The sequence below is a fragment of the Beta vulgaris genome, chromosome 4, assembly GCF_026745355.1.
Source record: "Beta vulgaris subsp. vulgaris cultivar EL10 chromosome 4, EL10.2, whole genome shotgun sequence".
Taxonomy (NCBI): domain Eukaryota; kingdom Viridiplantae; phylum Streptophyta; class Magnoliopsida; order Caryophyllales; family Amaranthaceae; genus Beta; species Beta vulgaris.
The window spans coordinates 58,982,626-59,003,567 of record NC_079205.1 but is presented as its reverse complement, the minus strand read 5'-3'; the positions used below and the strand labels follow the sequence as shown (position 1 = coordinate 59,003,567).

Sequence of the window (20,942 nt, the reverse complement as noted above, 5' to 3'; positions counted from 1 at the left end):
ATTAAAATAAATGGGTCACATTCATTTGTTTGAAGCCCTGTTGTCAAATTTTCACCCTCAGTTCTTCTTGGTGCAATATGTTTTTTGAATCATTTCATTTGCTTTTGACTTATAGAAACATGTATATTCTATACATGTTTTGTTCTCTAGATGACATTATTTCTTATCTCATATGATTATCATTACGGCTAGGGTTTTCTATTGGAAAGCAGTTTACATATTTTATCATAAAATCTTATTCTCGCAAAATTTGTGAAATCTTACAAATTTACGATTCGATTTTACGATCCGATCATGAAAGACCCATCTGATTTGGAGTAGGATCGCAATTTATTTGAGAATCTTGAATGGAAGATCACGTCGTTTGCCCGCTACAAATGACATTACGAGTATTCTCGTCCTTATTTGATGGTCAGTCTTATCGTAAAAGATACTTCCTCCGTCTCATAATAAGTGAAATACTTCTCTCTTCTATGTGAAAGTTTTTTTAGAAAAGTGTTTAACTTATTATGGAACGGATAGAGTATTTGCGACAGAATTTTTATTTGACCTCGATTGTCATTAATGATCCAAATTCTAGCCGTAACGAGCGGAGCAGCAATTTAGCAAGCTAAGGGCAAAAACTTCGAGCTAGAAATTGAGGCCAGCATGAGCTGTCCCAAATCCAACCTCTTCCCTTTAACTTGCTCAGTCATGCACACATAATCAGGGTATGAGAAGCTTCTAAGAGGTTTGACTTGCATACTCATGCAAACATTTCAGGATCATGAGTAAGAGTGTAAGACTTATCTACAGGTTACGATACTAGCATGCTACACAAAATAAGGTTATGTGCCCTCATTTTAAAAACTTCACCTCTTGTTGCCCTTTATTTGCTTCCACGTTTCTTAGCCAGGTTGAGGCCACCATTGCATGCACACTTTAAGACAGTTGTGCAAGATTCAAGAATAATGATAAATGTTGGTAATAGTAGTATTAATAATGATAAATGTAAATAATCTACTCCATTCATCACAAAATATATTCAACGCTCTTTATATTATATAATTTTAAGAAATATATTAGTTATATGTATATATCTTTTTATAAGGAGAACAAGCTTAGACTAACACCCTAATCCAAAGACTAGCCTAAAACATCCTTTCGGATGGATGATGAGGGAGAAATCCATACAATAAGGAGGAAATCAATATAACATGAAAGGGTAATCATGTGCCTTTCTAACCATGAAATCAATAACCTTGTTAGCTTCGCGAAAACAGTGACGAAACTCACACACCTATAATCGAAAAGCATCCACACCCGCGATATGAATATCAAATGTTACTTTAGGTGATTTTACCTTATACGCTTTCTAGGAGCTTGTGAGAATCAGTTTAGTCTGTTGTTAATTTCAATTTTTATTGTCCTCCCTTAGGTTGTAATTTTAATTTTAATTAATGCAAATTTTCTTAATATAAAAAAATAAAATAAAAGAAAAAGACAAGAACCCTAACTTGTTGGTAGTGGAAATAGAGAAGATCACTAGCGTTGCATGTAAATGTTTACATTTTCGAAGATGGTATTGCATTAGTTTAAATAAATTTAATAGAATCATGTCAATCAAAGATCAATATTATTAATGATTACTTACTGCTTAATTATTTAAATTTTACGGTTCACATGAAAGAAAACATAGTATCAAAGTTGTATAACTATTAATGTACCTTTTTTATAGTTAAAATAAGTATTCCTTACATATAAAGCCTAAAAATCCCCCTTTACAAAAGGAGTACAAAATTAATCTCTCATCCAAAAAAAAAAAACATCTAACAATTAAACCAAAAATTATCTTGACTTAATAATTAATATTGAAGTATTGTGAACGATAAGTCACAAATTTAAACCTCCCCTTCCCTTCTTTAACCTGTTTCCGTGACTCATATAGATAAAAAAAAAAAAATTAAGCCAGCCGCAATTCTTGATCATAGAAGTAGATAACCATGAGAAACTTAACATCAATACATACTACAGAAACAGTACTCAGGTACACAAAATTCTACTGCATTCCACAAAGCTCGTAAAGTCACATTGTCAGACAAGTGAAAAGAGCAGAATCTGCTGCGGAGATTTTATTTGCACCATGGCTAACAACTCTCCCATCTCTACAATAAACAACTTTACAACTCTTCCAGAAGAAAAAAAAAATTACACTGATCATAATAAATCTGACGCACATAAAAGAGAGGGTTCAGTTGCTCGAGAACAATAGATCACACAGATATAAATCTTCTCATCAAGCAATTTCGATCGGGATAAAATATTACCTGAGATTAAAGCAAACAACATCCATTGATTATCCTCTCATTTCTTAACCATTTTTGGTCTAATCTCAATCCCTTCAACACGTAAACCGCCTTTCCAATTCCCAGCCTTCACCTCCAATACTGACATCTCCACTTCTCCATCTGTTACATCCATCCAAGTCGAGAATTCGCCAATTTTGACTTCCTGCCACCCATCCGCTCTTTGCTTTGGGAGCTTTTCACCGTCTTGTCTCTCAGCCGGTTGCACTCGTCCCCTCAACTGGTTGAAAATACCAACACGCCTGGGAACGATTTGGTACATGTCCCGGGACTCCAAATACACATTTCTGGTTTCGACTTTGCCTCCAGCAGTTTTAACTACACCTTCTACAGGTGAATAAAACCCGTAGGTTCCTTCAGTCATCTTGAAGACGAGATACACAGCATAATCTGTGTTTGGAGATAGCAGGGAGGTTTTTATTTTCCCTTTGATTTCAAGCCAGCAAACAGCAACAAGCTCTGCTACTTCAGAAAACCTGTCAGTTTTATCAGCCAACAAAATCAACAAGTGAAAGGAAAACTTGTAAAGAGTCCTGATATTGGACTACTAGTTAGGTGGAGAAGAAAATCTGTCAAACATTCTTATAGCTGGACGAAGGTCTGGTAAAGAGCCTAAGGGCAAGGGTGACTTTTCAATGTCTCCATCTAACCGTTAGCCAACAAGTGTGTTAATTTCACAGACTCCGCCGACAAAGAAAAGAAAATCAGAAAGATATGGAATATGAGAAAGAGACCTCGACTCGGGCACAGAATGCCATGCCCAATATTTAGGTGTATCACCCCACGTAATCGCCAGATTCCTAGCAGCAATAGTGAAGCACTTCTTCCCCGTCGATTTCTCCAGTGAAAAGCTCTGAGGATCAACAAGAATTTTGATAGTCACTAGATGCATTGACACATAAGTTTAACATTGGAGTGATATCGCATAGTGCTTGAACCAACATAAGCATAAACAGATTAACTTGAGCTACTGAACTGACCCCTAACTAATCAATTAACAGATTATAGACAGTATTAACAAATTCAAAAATTCACTAGCTCACACTAAAGAACAACAACCTATTGATCCTCCACCATTTTATCCCTTTGAACACACATAAAGTACAATCTAAGTAAACCCTTTAGTAAAGGATACATATTAAACTTCAGAAAGGTCTTAATCCTCTACAAAGACAACATTAACATGAAATCTGCAATGCAGAGCTCCCAAAAAATCAAATATACTTCCTCCGTTTCATAATAAAGTGAAACATAGAGAAAGTATACACATACCAAGGAATACAGAGAGAGAAAGTTGGGACCACAATAAATTAGAGTAATCAAACAAATAAGTTGTGGTCCCCTCTTACTTTTTGGTGGCATATTTGTAATAGAAGTAAAAAAAAAAATTTACCATTTAAAGCTTGGTTTCACTTATTGAGAATATGCCAAATAAAGAAATAAAGTGTTTTACTTATTGTAAAACAGAGGAAGTAATCAGCAATATCCCATGTACTCCCTCCATCACATACTAATACCACGTTGGACCAACATTGAGAAGTATTATTGTTAATACCATAGTAGGAGTACCATAACAAAAATGATAAAATAAAAACAAAAAAAAGCTACATCCTTTATCAGTGACGAGTTTCTTTATTTCTCAAAGTCTAAGAGTACTATACTACCATAATATAAAAAAATAAACACAACAAAAAAAAAGTTACATCCTTTTTCAATGAAAAGCTTCTCTCTGTCTCAAAGTTTTTTGGATTGTGCTCCCATTAAGTACAAAATAAAGAAGATCTAGCTAGCACATCCAATGGTTTCAACATCAGTTAAAAAAGCAGACCCCTTGACAGTTAGAAAAAGGTTAATTCAAAAGCTAAAAACAGATTAATTTTCGTTCGATGACAGTCATTTTCCCACTAATCTTACACATAACTTAGCAATCTTCTGCAACTCATCGTCACCAAAAGAAAAGGCAAAAGAGATCCACAAAACAACCGCTTCTCATTCTATTTAGCGCTGTCCACCCTACCAATTGAGAGAAATAAATTAAGTATAACTTCCTAAGAGTCTGAAAATTGGTTTTAGACTATTTCATACTTCATTGATCCCTAAATCATCTACTCACATTGGTCTATAGTAGTCGAAACTTGACGGTCGCTCCTTTGAACATAAATTCGTTGAGAATTGAATGTACAAACAGCATTTTCGACTTTCGCCTTCTTCTTTCAGCTTAATCCTACGGAGTATTACATGTCTATATGTACGTGTGTTATTTCTCCACAAACTAGTTGAAGAATTAATATCAAAACAGCATTTTAGGTACTTCTAAGAGAGTACTACTACTCATAACTCACATGAACAATCAACGAGAATTTAAATCATTCATCCAGCACTCCAGCAGCTATCAATAGTACCTAATTCTTCTATCCTTCTCATTTTAGTTCTAAAGCAAGTTCAATGATTTGGATAAAAATTCTGCTCTTAAAACTACATCAAATTCCGCATTAACTCCACCAAATTAAAAAAAAATAACAGACAATTCGTGACAAAAATAGACGAATCAAAATCAATTAGAGAGTAATGTCAACCAAAAAAACTACGTTTATTACCATTTTTCATGATCAAACAGTGCTCAACTGCAATTAAAATCTACAATGTCTCATATCATAAAAAACAAAACAGATAATTCGTAACAAAAATAGACGAATCAAAATCAATTAAAGAGTAATATCAACCAAAAGAAAACAAAAACTACTCCATCTATTTCCATTTCTCACGATCAATAATGCACAATTTCGCAATTAAAATCTATAAATGCGTCATAGTTCACATCATAAAATTACACAATCAACAAGACTTCACATCATAAAATATTGAAATTCATGTTAATTTTCAAATTTCGACCACAATATGCACAATTTTCGCAATTAAAATCTATAAATGCTTCATATCATAAAATCACACAATCAACAAGATTTCACATCATAAAATATTGACATTCATGTTAATTTTCAAATTTCGACCACAAATAACAAATTGTAACGCTTAAAAAAAAAAAAAAAAAAAAAAAAAGAGCAGAAGAATTTAAAATTACCATAGCACCATCATCAATGAGGAGAGGAGTATCAGCAAGATGCATGAAGAGGTGCTTAGAGGAGAGAGAATCCAAGAGAGACTGAGCACCGTCTGATTTCACGATAATTTCACGATAATCAGACGGCAGAAAATGTTCCCAAACAGCATCAGAATCAGCAGCAGATTTGAAGATTTTAGAAATGGAAGCGAAACGACACGCATCACGAGGACTAGTGAAAGAAGTAACGGCTGCGATGCATCCTTCTGGTAAGACGTAAAAATCTATGCCACAGAAGATTTCTCCTCCTTCATTTTCTCTATCTTCTTCTCTTTTTCCTGCAATTTTTGATTCTCTCTCTTCCTCCATTAATGGAAATGAATCGAGTTTTGAGTTGTTGTTGTTGTGTGAATTTTTGGGGTGGGAAAGAGAATTGTTCGGTGGGAGGTATTTATAAGCGGTGAAAGAGGTGAGATGGAGAAGCTTAGGGGTTAAGTTTGTGTTTGTATTATTATCTTTCTATTTAATACGCAAAAAGGGGGATCTGATTCAAAGGTTGTAGAAAGGGATGAGATTCACGCACATTTTCTACTACTAGTAACTACTGTATACAGTATACTCTCTTCTTCTCATTTTATAGTTCCCGTTCCATTTTGAATACAAGAATTACATAAACGAAGATTATTTTTATACTCTACTCTAGGGATATAAGCTAACTACGAAAAGTCCAGAGTCCAAGCCAGTCCAGTCCAAACTTGTTGGACTGAACTGGACTGAAATTTTTTTGGACCGGACTCATACTCAAATTTTCGAGTCCAAATATTTTTGGACTGAATTTGGACTCATCCCTTTGTAGTCCAATAAGTCCAGTTCAGTCCAAAAATATTTTAGTATATAATATATATTTAATACATATATAATGTATATATAAAAAAAATTGATACTATTTTTAAAATTTTGGAGTTTTCAATCGTCCCTATCTAAACATTTCAACTAGCGCTAGACAATTTTACTTGGCGCCAGACTATTGCACTTAGCTCCATTTGTTAAATAAGTAAATTATACTAGCAGTATTGCAGTAGTAGGCTAGTAGCCGACTAATTCTATCTCACTTCACTCCCCAGTCTTTACTACTCACTTCCTCTTACTCTTCATTTTCTTTCTACCTCGCTGTCTCGACTCTCGCATTCTTTATTTCTCCCTCAGATTAATTCTTAGTCTCTCTGCTTCCTCTCAACTTAGATCAACGTAAGCATCGAATTCAACTTTTTGTTCATAGTATTTTACTTTAATTTAAGCTTTCAATCTAATTTGTGGATATTGATAATTGAATCAGATGTCAAATGCTCAAGCATCTCAAAAAACGTTGTGAATCATTGAATCTAAATCGGTAAAGAAGATATAATAATCGGACTGGACTGGATTCGGACTCAAGAAAAAATTATCGGACTGGATTGGACCGGACTCAAAAAATATTTGGATCGGACTTGGACTCAATTTCTCGAGTCCAAAAAACTTTGGACTAAATTTGGATTTGGCAAAGTCCAATCCAGTCCAATCCACTTACACCCTACTCTACTCCCTCTACGTTTTTGTGTTTAAGAAAAAGATATGGTCTAATCTATACAAATATATTAAAAGGCTAGTTCATATAATCCATGTATAATAAAAAAATTAAGAAATTGCATAGTATAGGGTTTGATCCCGATACCTCACGTACATATACTAAAAGTTTTAACCACTACACTAAGTTGTATTTAGTCTTATTACTATAAAGTAATATATTAATAAATGAAATTTTTTCTTACCCGAGGCATAGCCCGCATAATAACTAGTTTTGATATAAAAGTAGACTTAGTAACTAAATGAATTAAACTAGTCACTTAAAGAAATAAATCTAGTCACTATTGGGCTAATTCTCTTTTTAATATTAGGCTTGTCATTGCCTAATTTTAATATAAAAGAAGACGGTCTCTTACAAGACAAACTCATAAAAAAAATTGTTAACTGTGCTTTGCAAAATACACTTTTTGTGAAAAACTAGTTATTAAGCCCGGGCTATGTCCCAATTAAGAAAAAATTTCATTTATTAATTAATATAATACTTTATGATAATAACACTAAATACAACTTAGCCTAGTGGTTTAGACTTTACTATGTGTACTTTTTTTTTTGACGGGTACTATGTGTACTTGAGGTATCGGGATCAAACCTATACTATACATTTTCTAAATTTTTTATTGTACATGGATTACATGAACTAAAACTCCCTTAGGAGAGCACCACGTGGCACAGTTTATTGTTTATGCACGCCTTTTAATATATTTGTATAGATTACCTTATAAAAAATTTGAAAAGCTGACTTTTATAAAAAGAAATTGTTGCAAAAGATACTTTTATTGAAAAACTTGTACTAAATTTTATAAATAAAGAGAAAGATATAGCTTTCTTTTAAGATGAACCTCATATTATATTTTGCACAGAAACTCCAAAAGCGGAGATGCTGAGAATGAATAGCTTAGGTAAGTAAGTTCTTGATAGTTGATACATACTCTCGCCGTTTGTTTATTTTGTTAACACAAGAAGATGATACATGTAATAAGATTATCATGTGATGTCATTGTGAGGCAGATGAAATTTTCAGGTCAGATCTAGCTTATTTTGCATACTTTTTTTGTCAATAATATCAATAGTTTAGGCTCTGTTTGGTAGGGCGTAAAACATTTTCAGTGTAAAATGATTTTCATTGAAAATAATTTACAATGGAAAACACAATTCCAAAATTAGTTTTCCGTTGTTTGGTTTCATGTAAGGAAAATGATGAAATGAAAGGGAAAGTAAGGAGGTAGTGAGAAAAGTGGACAAGAGAGATAAGGAAAACAGTTTTCCCATCATTTTGAAAGGAAAATGGTTTTCCATCATTGGGAGAGTAATTTTATCCCAAGGGAAAATGATTTTACACTTTTTTGCCAACCAAACAATGTAAAACTAAAAATGAAGGAAAACAATTTTCCGAGAAAACGCTTTACGCCCTACCAAATGGAGCCTTAATGTCATGGGAAGAGGAAAATATAGTTGATCATTAACCTAGATTTTCAATTCATAAGAACACTTATGATAACACTAGGACAATACAAATATATGAGATTGAATGGAAATTCATAATTATATATTTACTACTGCTAGATAATAATTAAAAGTAATGGTTAAAATTGTATATTTGAAAGCATAAAAATCAAACTTTATAGATTACTAACATAAAAAAAAAGTGGTACATGCATATTATAATACTGAAAGAGGGTATATTAGGTTATAAATTTATATTTTAAGTTTAGTTTGAGACTAAGTTAAACTTAAAAATTTTGAGGCAAATTCGATCAACTCGAACTTCAATACAAGTATAACGAGCCTGAAACTATCCGCTATGTATTTAATATTATTTTCTATCATTTAGAGCCGCTACTTAGCACATATTTACCCCTTCTAAAAGGAGAATTTAGAAAAAAAATAGATGTACTATGATTTTTATTTTATTTTTAGAGATAGGAAATGCAGTGACCAAGCATAATGATGTCGACGAAATTCGATTTCAAGTATTGGGTACCACTCATACTACTTATCAACTAAGTTGAGTGACAGAAAATGTATAAACTTCCTTCGTCTTTCTTACTTGCAACATTTGGGTTTGCAAGGACTAAGGAGAGCACGGAGATATAGAGATAAAGAAAACTCTATGTGTCATAAGAAAAAAAGATAAAGAAAAAACATATATTAACAAGAAATTAAAATGTTATATGTAGCCTTAAGGCTAAATATAAGTATCAAATACATTTCCTGATATAGTATTATTTGAAGAATTAATGGTACAATCACACGTCAATCGATATAACTAATGCTTATTTATTGCTTAATATTTCCATTTTAAACTTGTTGTAGTAAGCTCTAAGGACTACAGATCTGTTCTCTTCGACATAAAATAGTTGAACTGAATTGAGTTGAACTTAAACGAATGGTGATATGTGAGAGTAAAAGTTTTGTCCGGAGCTGAACTGAATTAAACTGAACTGAATTGAACTAAATTGGAAATAAGTTGGAGAAAACGTATCCTGTTCATAAATTTTCCTAATAAGAATTTTTTTTTGTAAATAATAGAAAATTATAAAAAAAATAAAAATGTTGATAGCCACAACCCACGAGGCCACGACCCACCAGCCGAGATCCCGAGAAACCTAGTCCGAACTAGTGTTGGTTATCACTTATCACCCTAGTTGGATTCTTAGCCTACACAATAACACAACTATGAGAAAACAATGCTCTAGTCAGTAGTCAGTAGTCAGTAGTCTCTAATGGGCTTTAAGCCTTTAGTTGCCTACATGTGTCGCTGACTCACCTAACTTTTTTCCTTTCTTTTCTTTCCCTTTCACCTCCCAACAAAAAACCTTTTCCCATTGCTTAAAATCTTGCGTTTTCAACCAGGAGAAACTTTCAAACCTTTTTTTACTTCTTTATTTTCTTATATGGTGCGTTTTCCATCGGTACTTTTTTAGAGTTTCTCCGTCTTCGACGAGTAGACTAATCTTCTGCGAGAATTTACACGAGTACTTTAGAAGGTAGTATTCCTTTTAGTTGGAATTTTTTTCATATCCAATGCTCGAACCCGAAACCTTGGCTTAGGAGTTAAGAGCGAGAGGTCCTTCACCACTCACGCCAACCTGTTTTCGATCTGTATTTTGACTCCTTCACTTCCCTCAACAGTGGGATCGCTCGTACGGTCGCAGTCTCGCAAAGTGGCGCCAACAACAGCCTGATTAAAATGGCACTGGTACAAAGATTTGCACCCATTTCTAAAGCTTCTTCTTTATTTCCTGCTTTTCACTTTCATTTATACTACCCAAATTATTCTCAAAATCATGCTGTATCTAAAATTGAGGACCCTCAAATGTTCCTCATGTATGTGAAACAAAAATGCAAATCAGGGTTTTACAGAATTGATCACGTTCATACAATCTTCCATGGATTGATATCATTGTACCCTCTGCCTTCTATAAGTGATTTTACTCAGCTATTTACTGCAATGTTGAAGATAAAACCTAACCCCCCTTTTTCCACTGTTATTTCTCTCTCTACGCAGCTGCATTTGTTAGGTGTTCGTCCAGATCATTATCTGCTTAACATTCTAGCTAATTGCTACTGTCATTTGGGCAATGTTGATGCCGGGTTTTCGATTCTCGCTTCCATAATTAAGCTTGGCTATCAACCTGATATTGTCACCTTCACTACCCTTATCAATGGTCTCAATGATACTCATCACTCTGACCAAGCTGTTCAATTATTGGATAAAATTGTCAAGTTTGGATTTCAACCCACATTAATCACTTATGATGTCATTGTAAAAGGTCTCTGCAAGACTGGCAATATTGCTGGTGCTCTTAAAATCCTAAGAGATATGGAATCTCATGCCCATTATTGTAGGCCTAATGTTGTCACTTATAACACCATCATTGATAGTCTTTGTAAAGTACAGTTATTACATCAGGCCCTCATATTATTTGCCGAGATGAAAAGAAAGCACATTTCACCTAATGTCATCACTTACACTTCCATAATTCAAGGTATGTCCACTTTGGGACGTTGTAAAGAGGCTCAGGAGTTGTTCAGTGAGATGTTGCGGAACAACACAACTCCTACTGTTGAGACCTACAACATATTGATTAACATGTATTGTAAGGATGGCAAGGTTGGTCAAGCACGGGATATATTTGAATCTGTTGTGGCTACTAGAGGTGTGGTTCCTGATGTTGTGACTTTCGCCACCTTGATCAACGGGTATTGTAAGGAAGGAATGGTTTATGAAGCACGGGCCACATTTGACTCCATGATTAAGATAGGTCTGGCTCCTGATGTTGTGACTTTCAACACCTTGATCAATGGGTATTGTAAGGAAGGAATGGTTTATGAAGCAAGGGCTACATTTGACTCCATGGTTAAGAAAGGTCTGGTTCCTGATAACATCACTTACAATGTATTGTTGGATGGATATTGTTTACATGGCCAGATGGATGAGGCAGAAAAATTAGTGGATTTGATGGTAAATCATGGTTGCGAACCCAGTCTTGTGAATTTCACCACCTTAATCAATGGATATTGCAAGTGTAAACAACTTCAGAAAGCTCTTTACCTTTTCCAAGAGATGTGCCTTGAAGGATTAACTCCTGATGTAATCGCGTATAACACTCTTATTGATGCCTTGTGCAAGGACAATAGACTCACTTCTGCATACCAGCTTCTCAAGGAGATGATAGGTCAGAGACTAAAACCTGATGTAATCACTTGGAATTCATTGCTGGATGGTCTGTGTAAAAGTGCACAAATTGAAGAGGCGATAACACTAGTAAGAGAAATGGAGTACAATGGAGTGGTCCCTAATATTATCACATACAGTATCCTCATTAACGGCTTGTGTGAAGCTGGGCGAATTGGAGAAGCTGTGGATACTTTCCATTCTCTGCCAGCTAAGTGCTTAACGCCGAATGTGATCACTTATAGTCTAATTATCAAAGGACTTTGTAAAGATGGCTTACTGGATGAAGCCACTACATTTCTAAGGAGAATGGAGGACAATGGATGCCCTCCTAACCAATGCACCTACAATACCATTATTAGAGGTTTTCTCCGTGGCAAGGATATCCGCAAGGCTTTGGAACTAGTCCGCACTATGAGAAGCAAAAGTTTAGATGTTGATGCTCACACAACTTCTTTGTTTCGTAGCTTACTCACTGATCTTGCTGTTAGCAATTCAGACAAGACTTTACTTCAGAACTTTTTCAAGATTTGAGTATTGAGTATTTGGCCTCTTATGATTTGAATTTCTTTTTCTTGTAACGTTTAAGCAGATTTGCAGTGAGTATTATCTTTACAGTCGAAATGCATTGATGTATGTTCCATTTTCAAGTCAGTTGAAAAGAAATTTATTGCAGATTTGCAGAGAGTATTATCTATAGAACTACCCAGATGCAAGACAAGGGAAAATGGAAATACTAGCATGAATAATTCTCAAGTAAAAGCACAAGGCCAAAGTACTTAATTTGGCTGATGAATTAGTGGGTATAGCCAAATTAAGCCACTGGTGAGTGTAGCAGGCGAAAGCGAAATCGAAGGGTTTAAAAAGAATGTCAAGGTGATGATCAACACTCCAAGAGGTTCTCCCTTCGTAACCAGGTTCTCGTTATAATGAAAAGCTCTGAAGTCTCAGGCTATGCATATGTGCAGAGCATATTATGTAGAATAATGTGAGGGTCGAGGATGTGTACCATGCTCTACATACACCTGGATGCAGGACCGTCTCATAAAATTAGGAGCCCTGTGCTAAATTAAATTATAAAAATTAATTTTTTTATTTGGTGAATAGGAAGAGATGGGAGAATCATTAATGGTCTTTTTTGGAGAACAGTAGGAGAAGAAACACCAAACATAAACTTTTTTAAGTTTGCATTCAACATTACGCTTTATAAAATTGGAAAGAAATAGTATGTAATTAGAGTTAGGTTTTTTTTCCTTTAGGAGGACAACTAATAGAATCAGGTCCCTTATATTTTGGGAGTCATGTGCAATTGCTCACCCTGCACATGGCCTTAACCGCCTCTGCCTGGATGCATGCATAGTTTATGAACTTACGGTAGAGCCAAAACCAAAAACACATACTTGGCAGTTGGTAACAAATTAGATCTAACGATTTTGTAAACTCAGTTTCACATTGTTGTTTTTGGTTGTAGAGGAAGAATTGACATCTATTACGACACCATACCAGTTTTCATCGGTAACTTAACATTTAGAAGCAAACGAAATCCCAAAAAAATTCCCCAAAAGACTCTCACAATAAGAGAATTAAATCTAGTATATGGTCAGATATTACACAACACATGAGTTGATAATCTCCACTAAAGAAAAAAAAAAAACTAGAGTTTCATTGCAGGCAAAAATTTAGAAACTAACAATAAAATAGAACATCGAGAATTACTATCACCACAATGCTATATGGCTCTCCTAAACCCACTCGATTTTCTCTACACGAGTATACGGCTGGGTAGTTGTCCACTAGTTAGCACGGATACGGATACGGGAATGGGTACGGGGACGGGTACGGGGACGGAAAACGGCAAAATCAAAATTTCTAAAAACGGGTACGGATTGGATTCGGCAAAAAAATATTTTTTTAACAAAAATAATATATGTCGTTATCGTTGTTTGTTTGTTTTTATGGTTAGTATTGTTATTTAATAATAATAATATAATAATAAAAATGAAAAAAAGAAGTACGGAGTACAAACTTAGTAAAGAAAATGATAGCACTTTAATAAAGATAGAGAGAAAACTGTAGAAATAGTAATCTTCTACCAGAGAAATGACAAATGTAAAGAAGGAAAGGAGATATAAAAAACAAAAAAAAGTACCCAACCCACGTTTTAGTTTAAAAAACAAAAAAGGGAGGGGATTTAAAAAACAAAAAAATAACAGCTGTAAAGTAGGCTCAAAGGGAGGGGTAATTGATTGCTGCCAGCCTGCCAGTGGTTTTCTTTTTACCCTCTTCCTCTACTTTCGTCGTCTTCTTCCTCCACTTTCTTCTTCTTCAATTTTTTTTTTCTTCATCCTCTCTTCTTCTTCATCTAAATAATTCTGGGTTCAAATTTTTTCTTTTCCGTCAAAATGTCATTAAGATCTAATCTCAAGTGTTTTAAAGTTTTTTTACTCTGAAATTTCATGAAAGTCATATGAGTACGTTTTGTTCTAGCCCACTTTGAAGCGGATTCGTCCCCATAAAAAGCACTCGTACCCAGCTTCTCAGGTACGGATTGGGTACGAATCCACCCTGTATCCGTACCGTCCCCGGATCGTACCCGTACCGGGTACGGGATACGGCACTCAACCACCGTACCCATGCTTCATAGGTTGTCCATGTATGCTAGAGATTACTTCTGATTTCTGCTTAATTATAGTGGATTGTACCAGGTTCGTACTTTGAGATGTTTCGGTTATAAACCGTAGTTGGGGCGGTTTGGTGCACCCGCATTATAGACAAATTTTGCTTAAATAAAAATACTTCCTCCGTTTCTTTTTACTCGCTACACTTTCCATTATAGGAAGTTTCACATTACTTGCTACACTTTTTTTTGGGCAATAAACTCTCTCTATCTCTCTCCTCCCACATGGGTCCCTTTTCTTTTTACTCTCTACCTCTCTCTTCTCCAAAAATTGCCTAGGAGTCCGTAAAATGAGAAGTGTAGCGAGTAAAAAGAAACGGAGGAAGTAGTAAAGATCAATAGTCTTCAAACTAGAGAAAAAAAGAAAGAAAAGTAAATAGGTAAAATTTTAGGAGAAAGGAGTACCAACTAATTTAGGGTGTCTTCACCTTTTAAAAAAAATAAGTTTAAGGTTTGATTTTCTAATATAAATTTCAATAAATTTTAGTAAGTTATAATAATAAATAGTAAATTCTCACACCCTATTCATTAAAGTTTTATTAAGTTTAGTTAAATAAATCGAGAAAATTAAATTCCTCCAGTAGTTTCTTTTAACTTGCCGGTTTGATTGTGCACAATTTTGATATACGTTTTTGACCAATTTTTTATTTGTTAAGTTGAGTTATTAGTATATGTAAAAGTTGATTTTCTTTAACTACAGTATCACAAATTCAAAAAGATTACATAAATCTCTATCTCTCTCATCTTAAAATTCTTATGTGATACTTAAATATTTACAGTTCAAAAAAAAACACACGAAGTATGACATAAAGCAGTGGCGAACCCAGACATTTTGTATTGTGTAGGACGGATTTGAACCCAGATTGAAAAAAAGCAACAGAAGTTTAGTGGATTAGCGAGATTTGAACTCGAGACTCGAGTTGTGAGCATTCTAAGTTCTAACGATACTTAACCTAAGGAAGTTATCTATCAATGCCGCTACAAAGTACGGTAGTGTAACTAATAGAGTTTAGTTATTGTTTCGGGTTCATTTTTAGATCCATCCATGTATTAACATTTAACAATTATGTGATTACACCTCATACGTGCTGACCACCCCAAGTAGTGAACTTCTGGCATGTTCTTGGAGGTGACATGCACGAGTTTTTTCTGGCCTGGTGATCTTTGGCCGTTTGGGTGAGGTACGTGCTTTTAGAAATTCGACCATGACCCCTGTAATTGACGATGAGATTTTAGGTGTAGTTTAGGTAAATGATGCAGAGAGTATTCACAAAGTATTAGATTAGAGGGTAATTAGACAAACCAAAGCCTATATTTTTCTAATAAGCCCATTCCATCTCCCTTTTACCCAATACTATTCCTAAGCATCTCGCACGGTCGCACCATAGTCGTATATTCTCTTCTCCTTCTATTGTTTCCCTTATAATCTCGAACTATAACAAATATTTTTTTAAAAAAATCCCGACAACCTTACCAAACGGTTTACTGGTCACTAAATGGATTAAATCAGTCACTAAATGAATTAAAAATATGATTACCGAATGGCTTAATATGGTCACTAAATAAATTAAAATGGTCACTAAATATATTAAAATAGTCACTGTATTTAGAAAGATAGTCACGATCTCTTCTTACTATTGAGCTCGGGCCACGCCTAATCTATATAAATATATTAAAAGAAGTTCCTAAACAAGTAATGATGCAATATGGCGCTCTCCCTAGGGGCGTTTTACTTTACGTAATTCATGTATAATAAATAAATTGGAAATTACATAGTATATAATTTGATCATGTGACCTCAGGTTCATATATATTAAAGTTTTAACCACTAGACCAAGTTGTATTTAGTGTTAACATTTTAAAGTACAATATTAATAAAAGAAATTTTTTCTTACTCGATGCATAGCCCGAGCCTGATAATTAGTTTTAGATTAAAAGTAGGCGGTGTCTTATACGACCAACTATGGTTAGGGATGGCAATCCAGTCCGAATCCGACCCTAATCTGCTCCGATCCGAAGGAAAAAATCCGAGTCGACTTCGACAAAAAAGTAATTCGACTCCGTTTAAAAAGTCCGACTCCGAGTCGGAGGAGGGTCGGAGTCGGATCTCAAAAATAATCCGACATCCGAATCCGTCTCCGACTTTGAGTCAATCAATCCTTTTTTCTTATTTATATTAATGTATTATTTATGTATAAACTGACTTTGACTTTCAGCCAATTATATTATATATGATTTTTTCATTGAAGAAATGATTGTTAAAAATAATAGTAATATTTAGATTATTTGTACTATATAAGATTTCCATATGATTATTAGAATAAATTATAATGATTAGATTATTGTATTATAGAAGACTACTCCATTATTAAAAATGGGCAAAAAATAAGTCGGATCGGATTCGAAGTTGGATGTTCGGATTTTAAGTCGGATCGGAGTCGAAGTCGGGTGTTCGAATTTTAAGTCGGATCGGAGTCGGATGTCGGAGTCGGACTCAGATTTAAAATCCGACTTCTTGTAGGGTCGGAGTCGAATTATGCATAATCCGATCAAAGTCCGACCCATTACCATTCCTAACTGTGGTATGTGTAGTATTTATATAATCCATAGTGGCAAGTGACCCACATCTCCATCGTGTCCACCCAACCGCGTAGCGTTGCAACTTGCGCAGACCCCTATTCATAGCAAATTCCCAATACCTAACTCCTCTCACTGTCTCACATCTTCAAAATTATCGAGAATTAGGGTTTTCTCTGCTCCGATCGATTGTGAACATGGGAGGAGGCAACGCTCAGAAATCGAAGACTGCTCGTGAGAGAAACTTGGAGAAGAATAAGGCTTCTAAAGGTTTTCTTTTTTTTCTTTTTATATATTTCTCGTTAATCTCTCCGAAAATTGGCTAATTTTTTCGTAATCTTTTTGCTTTCAAATTGAAATTATAGTACGAAATTAATTTTATCTCAATAAACTGAGCTTTTATATGAACTATATATGATGGATCGTTTGATATGGTGCAGGAAGCCAACTAGATACTAATAAAAAAGCCATGAGTATCCAGGTATAAATCTTGAGTTCGTATAATCGTTTTCGTTTTATGCTGTTAATCTTTTGACTTAATTTATCAGGTTGAAATAATTTTGTACTATAGAGCAGTGTGATAATGATGACTGAATTAGTGGGAATAAATCACTGTTAATATTGATGTTGTGTTCAGCAGCTTCTTTGTAATAATTTAGCTGCTTTGTTTTTATTTTGGCTGATCTTTTATGATTCATTGCGTTGAGGAGTCTAATTTTATTATGTAGTTAATTTAGAGCTAACATACTTGAATTTGCAGAAATTTGGTTTTGCGATCTGAATTATATTCATAGATTCAAGGACCTCATATGATATGTATGTTATGTTTGAGCAAAGTTTCTCGCTTATATTTATGTTGCGGTAACTTTTCGTTCATTTAGGTTGAGGTTAATAGTGCTTTTGAACTTGGCAATTGTAATTTTCAAAAAGCTCCATGTTATAATTTTATAAATCACCAATATGTTCACTTAGTATCCGTCTCCATATCTGCTGTTCTTCATCTGACCATATCATAGTAGCTAACTAGCTATCACATATGAAAATACTCTTCTTTAATTGCATCCAACTCCTCTCCTACCCCCCCTCTTAAATAACCGACTTTAAGAAAAGGGTGTAGGTTTTTTTGGTAAATGTCTAGATGATGAATGGTTAAGACATTTCTAGATTTAATGATGCTGTGATATGGGGAGAAGTCAGAATTAGGGATGCCAATAGAGACTAAAACATGGTAAATGCTAACAAGCACAGAAGTGCATCCTGGGTGTTAGTAATGATAGAATCATTTAGAGAATAATCGTAATATGTAATAATATCATTATTTATTGAGCTAATAGCAATCTTTGTATTTTTCTTTTGCAAATACAAATCCTAATATACCATTAAAACACTCCCACACCCCCCCTCTCTCTCTCTCTATGCATGCACGTACACACACATGTATTATACTTCCTCTAGTCTTTATTAGTTTATCCCTTTCTTTTGCATAGAGTTGTAGGAGAAATAATGTTGTGGGTCATAGAAAGAAAGAGAAACTATTATTTTATATTAAAGTTGAATGTATGTGTGATGAAAAGTTAGTGGTCCTATTTCATAAATAGAAACAAAAGAAAGGGGTAAACTAATAAGGGACATTCCAAAAAGGAATACGGGTAAACTAATAAAGACCGGAGGGAGTATATATTAATATAAATATATATAAAGAAGGCTGCACATGGTTTGTAGAGACTGGGTTTCCGCCTCCCCTTCTTTGACCCTAATGATGTATATTCCTACTTTTTGAGTGAAACTGAATTAGATCACCTGTGACTGTCGGAGTATTTGTGATTTTGGGGCTAAATGAAAGTAATTTGGGTTTTAAGAGGGAATAAGCAATATTGTGTTTTCTCGTATTGTTGCTTTGGAGGGGTATGTTGTGCTGATGTTGTTACTCTTTGATAAATTTGAAGAAGGTGGACATCTTGATATTGGAGGAAAATTCGGAATTTGGAATTTATGAGTAACATACTAACTTAGTGAGTGGATCCATCTATCTGTAATCCAATAAACAAATACCATGGTTGCTTATTTGAACAATTGAACTTTTATAGTTGTATGTGCTGTTTTCAGATATATATGTGAGATGTGGAGAACTTGATCCCTTGCCACTAGTTTTCCATACTTTGAAGGAGTCATCTGGAATTGTGAACTAAGTTCAACACTGATAATAATATTGAGCTGTTTCTAATTTGCATTTATACATTGTGCTTTGCCTCTTTCCTTTAGAATTTGGTCTGACTACAACTTAATGCTATATCTTCCACAATTGTGGCAGAATGCAGATATTTCCATATGCTGCTCTTTGTAAGCACTTGGAATGGTTTGTGTGCATATGTTAATTCATTTGTAATGCTGAATACAATTTATGCCTAATATGTCTTATGATTTAGATGTATAGTCTATATATAATTGCACCGGCTCTATCAAATTGACACCTTTTTCTTCGTATCATTGGGGGACCGATGATTCTAGGAGTCTGCAGCTGCTGCTGCTTGTTTTGAATAGGGGGATTCAAGAAAGGAAAAGCAAATTGTTCTCCTGATTTTCTCTGTGTGTGAGTGTGTTTTTCTTAACATTTTCCTTAATGGAGTTACCTTAAACGCCTCCATTATTCCCCCACCCCTCAACAAAGGGTTTTTCCTTTTTCCCCAACTTTCAGAAATTGAGCTCTCATCTCCTCCCATTGCCAATATGCCTTTGCTCAACAGTCAATACCCCTCGGCCCCCACCTCACGTTGGTGCCCATTCTGCCACCATCCTTACCTCCACATGCCCACCTCTCGTGGGTGCCAATCATCCTTACCTCAACACCCTAATAAGTATCCACCTCTTCTTCCCCAACTTACCATCATCACCTGGCCTGTATTGTCCTCCACCCTGTCGAAATCCAGATTTTTCAGCATCAATCAGTTGCCTTGGTCAGACACTCATGTATAGCTTTTGGAGCTTCTCCTCTCCTTCTCATCTGTCACTCCCCTTCCCTTCCCACCTCTCTATCCTCACCAGTTAATATTAACCCCTTGTCGTTTCTCTCCGTTTTCTCAATTTACTTACCTGTATCACATTAGCCCCCTTCTGTTCCTTTTCCTTTCCCTCACTCTCTTCACCGTTCATATCTCTATTTGAAAAGGAATTAGAATCCATTCATCATTTTGACCAAATAACAATGTCTTTCCTTGTTTCCTTTGCCCTTGTTTTTGTTTTCTTTTCCTTTGATTTCCCTTCTGTGAACCGAATCCCCCCTAATTTTTTCTTACCTTTTAAACCCTGGAGAGAGATTGAACTGTTATATTTCCTGTGTCAAATATTGTAATTATTGTCAAGTTATGGCATTTTTTTTTTTTGGGTGAACTTATTTGATGGATGCTACTGTTAAATCTTTTTCGAGCACTCTAAATAAATTAGAAGCTTTCTTTGCTGGTTTTAACATGATTGTAACAATTTTGAGTGTTGAATGCAGTGCAAGGTATGCATGCAGACATTTATGTGTACAACTACAGAGGTGAAATGCCGAGAGCATGCTGAAGCTAAACATCCAAAACATGACATCACTGCATGTTTTCCTCACATCCAGAAATGATCTACTTATTCTGATGGTTGTATGTATGCATTCTAAGAAGATAAGAAGTTGATCAGTTTTCATGTCAGGTTATCTGATGTATATCAAATGATAATGTCTTAAAACTCTTTCAATTACTGTGTTCATGAATGGTTGGGGTTACTCGATGTGGAACTTTGTTCTTCAATTGATAATATGCAAACTTGTTATGTGTGAACTTTATCTATATTCTAACTACTTCCATTGCCTGTTAATTGAATCTGTACCACATCTCTGCATTGGTAAATAAATGATATCGCAGATTCTTTTGTTTGATATCATGTCATGGCCATTGAGTTTGGGGCAACAAACGTTAGATTAGGGAATGTTTTTGGTATTGATCAGAT

At 34.7% G+C, this 20,942-nt stretch overlaps 3 protein-coding genes across 4 annotated transcripts; 2 read left to right on the top strand and 1 right to left on the bottom strand.

Moving 5' to 3' along the window:
* Positions 1–2,027: 2,027 nt before the first annotated feature.
* LOC104890415 (putative F-box protein PP2-B12) lies at positions 2,028–5,890 on the bottom strand. Its single transcript, XM_010675894.3, has 3 exons — positions 5,428–5,890; positions 3,080–3,198; positions 2,028–2,821 (listed from the first exon to the last, which is right to left on the bottom strand). The coding sequence occupies exons 1-3, from the start codon at positions 5,773–5,775 to the stop codon at positions 2,344–2,346; spliced, it is 945 nt and encodes a 314-aa protein (XP_010674196.1). The 5' UTR covers positions 5,776–5,890; the 3' UTR covers positions 2,028–2,343.
* A 3,942-nt stretch (positions 5,891–9,832) lies between these two features.
* On the top strand, positions 9,833–12,350 carry LOC104890416 (putative pentatricopeptide repeat-containing protein At1g12700, mitochondrial). Of its 2 annotated transcripts, XM_010675895.4 has the most exons (2): positions 9,834–10,228; positions 10,538–12,350. In XM_010675895.4, the coding sequence occupies exons 1-2, from the start codon at positions 10,220–10,222 to the stop codon at positions 12,239–12,241; spliced, it is 1,713 nt and encodes a 570-aa protein (XP_010674197.2). In that variant the 5' UTR covers positions 9,834–10,219; the 3' UTR covers positions 12,242–12,350. The 2 variants fall into 2 exon arrangements, with proteins under 2 accessions (XP_057250449.1, XP_010674197.2); XM_057394466.1 differs by having other exon boundaries at positions 9,833–12,350.
* A 4,659-nt stretch (positions 12,351–17,009) lies between these two features.
* On the top strand, positions 17,010–20,773 carry LOC104890417 (hypothetical protein). Its single transcript, XM_010675896.4, has 3 exons — positions 17,010–17,231; positions 17,402–17,442; positions 20,458–20,773. Exons 1-3 carry the CDS (start codon positions 17,159–17,161, stop codon positions 20,575–20,577), a joined length of 234 nt encoding a protein of 77 aa, XP_010674198.1. The 5' UTR covers positions 17,010–17,158; the 3' UTR covers positions 20,578–20,773.
* Positions 20,774–20,942: the final 169 nt, after the last annotated feature.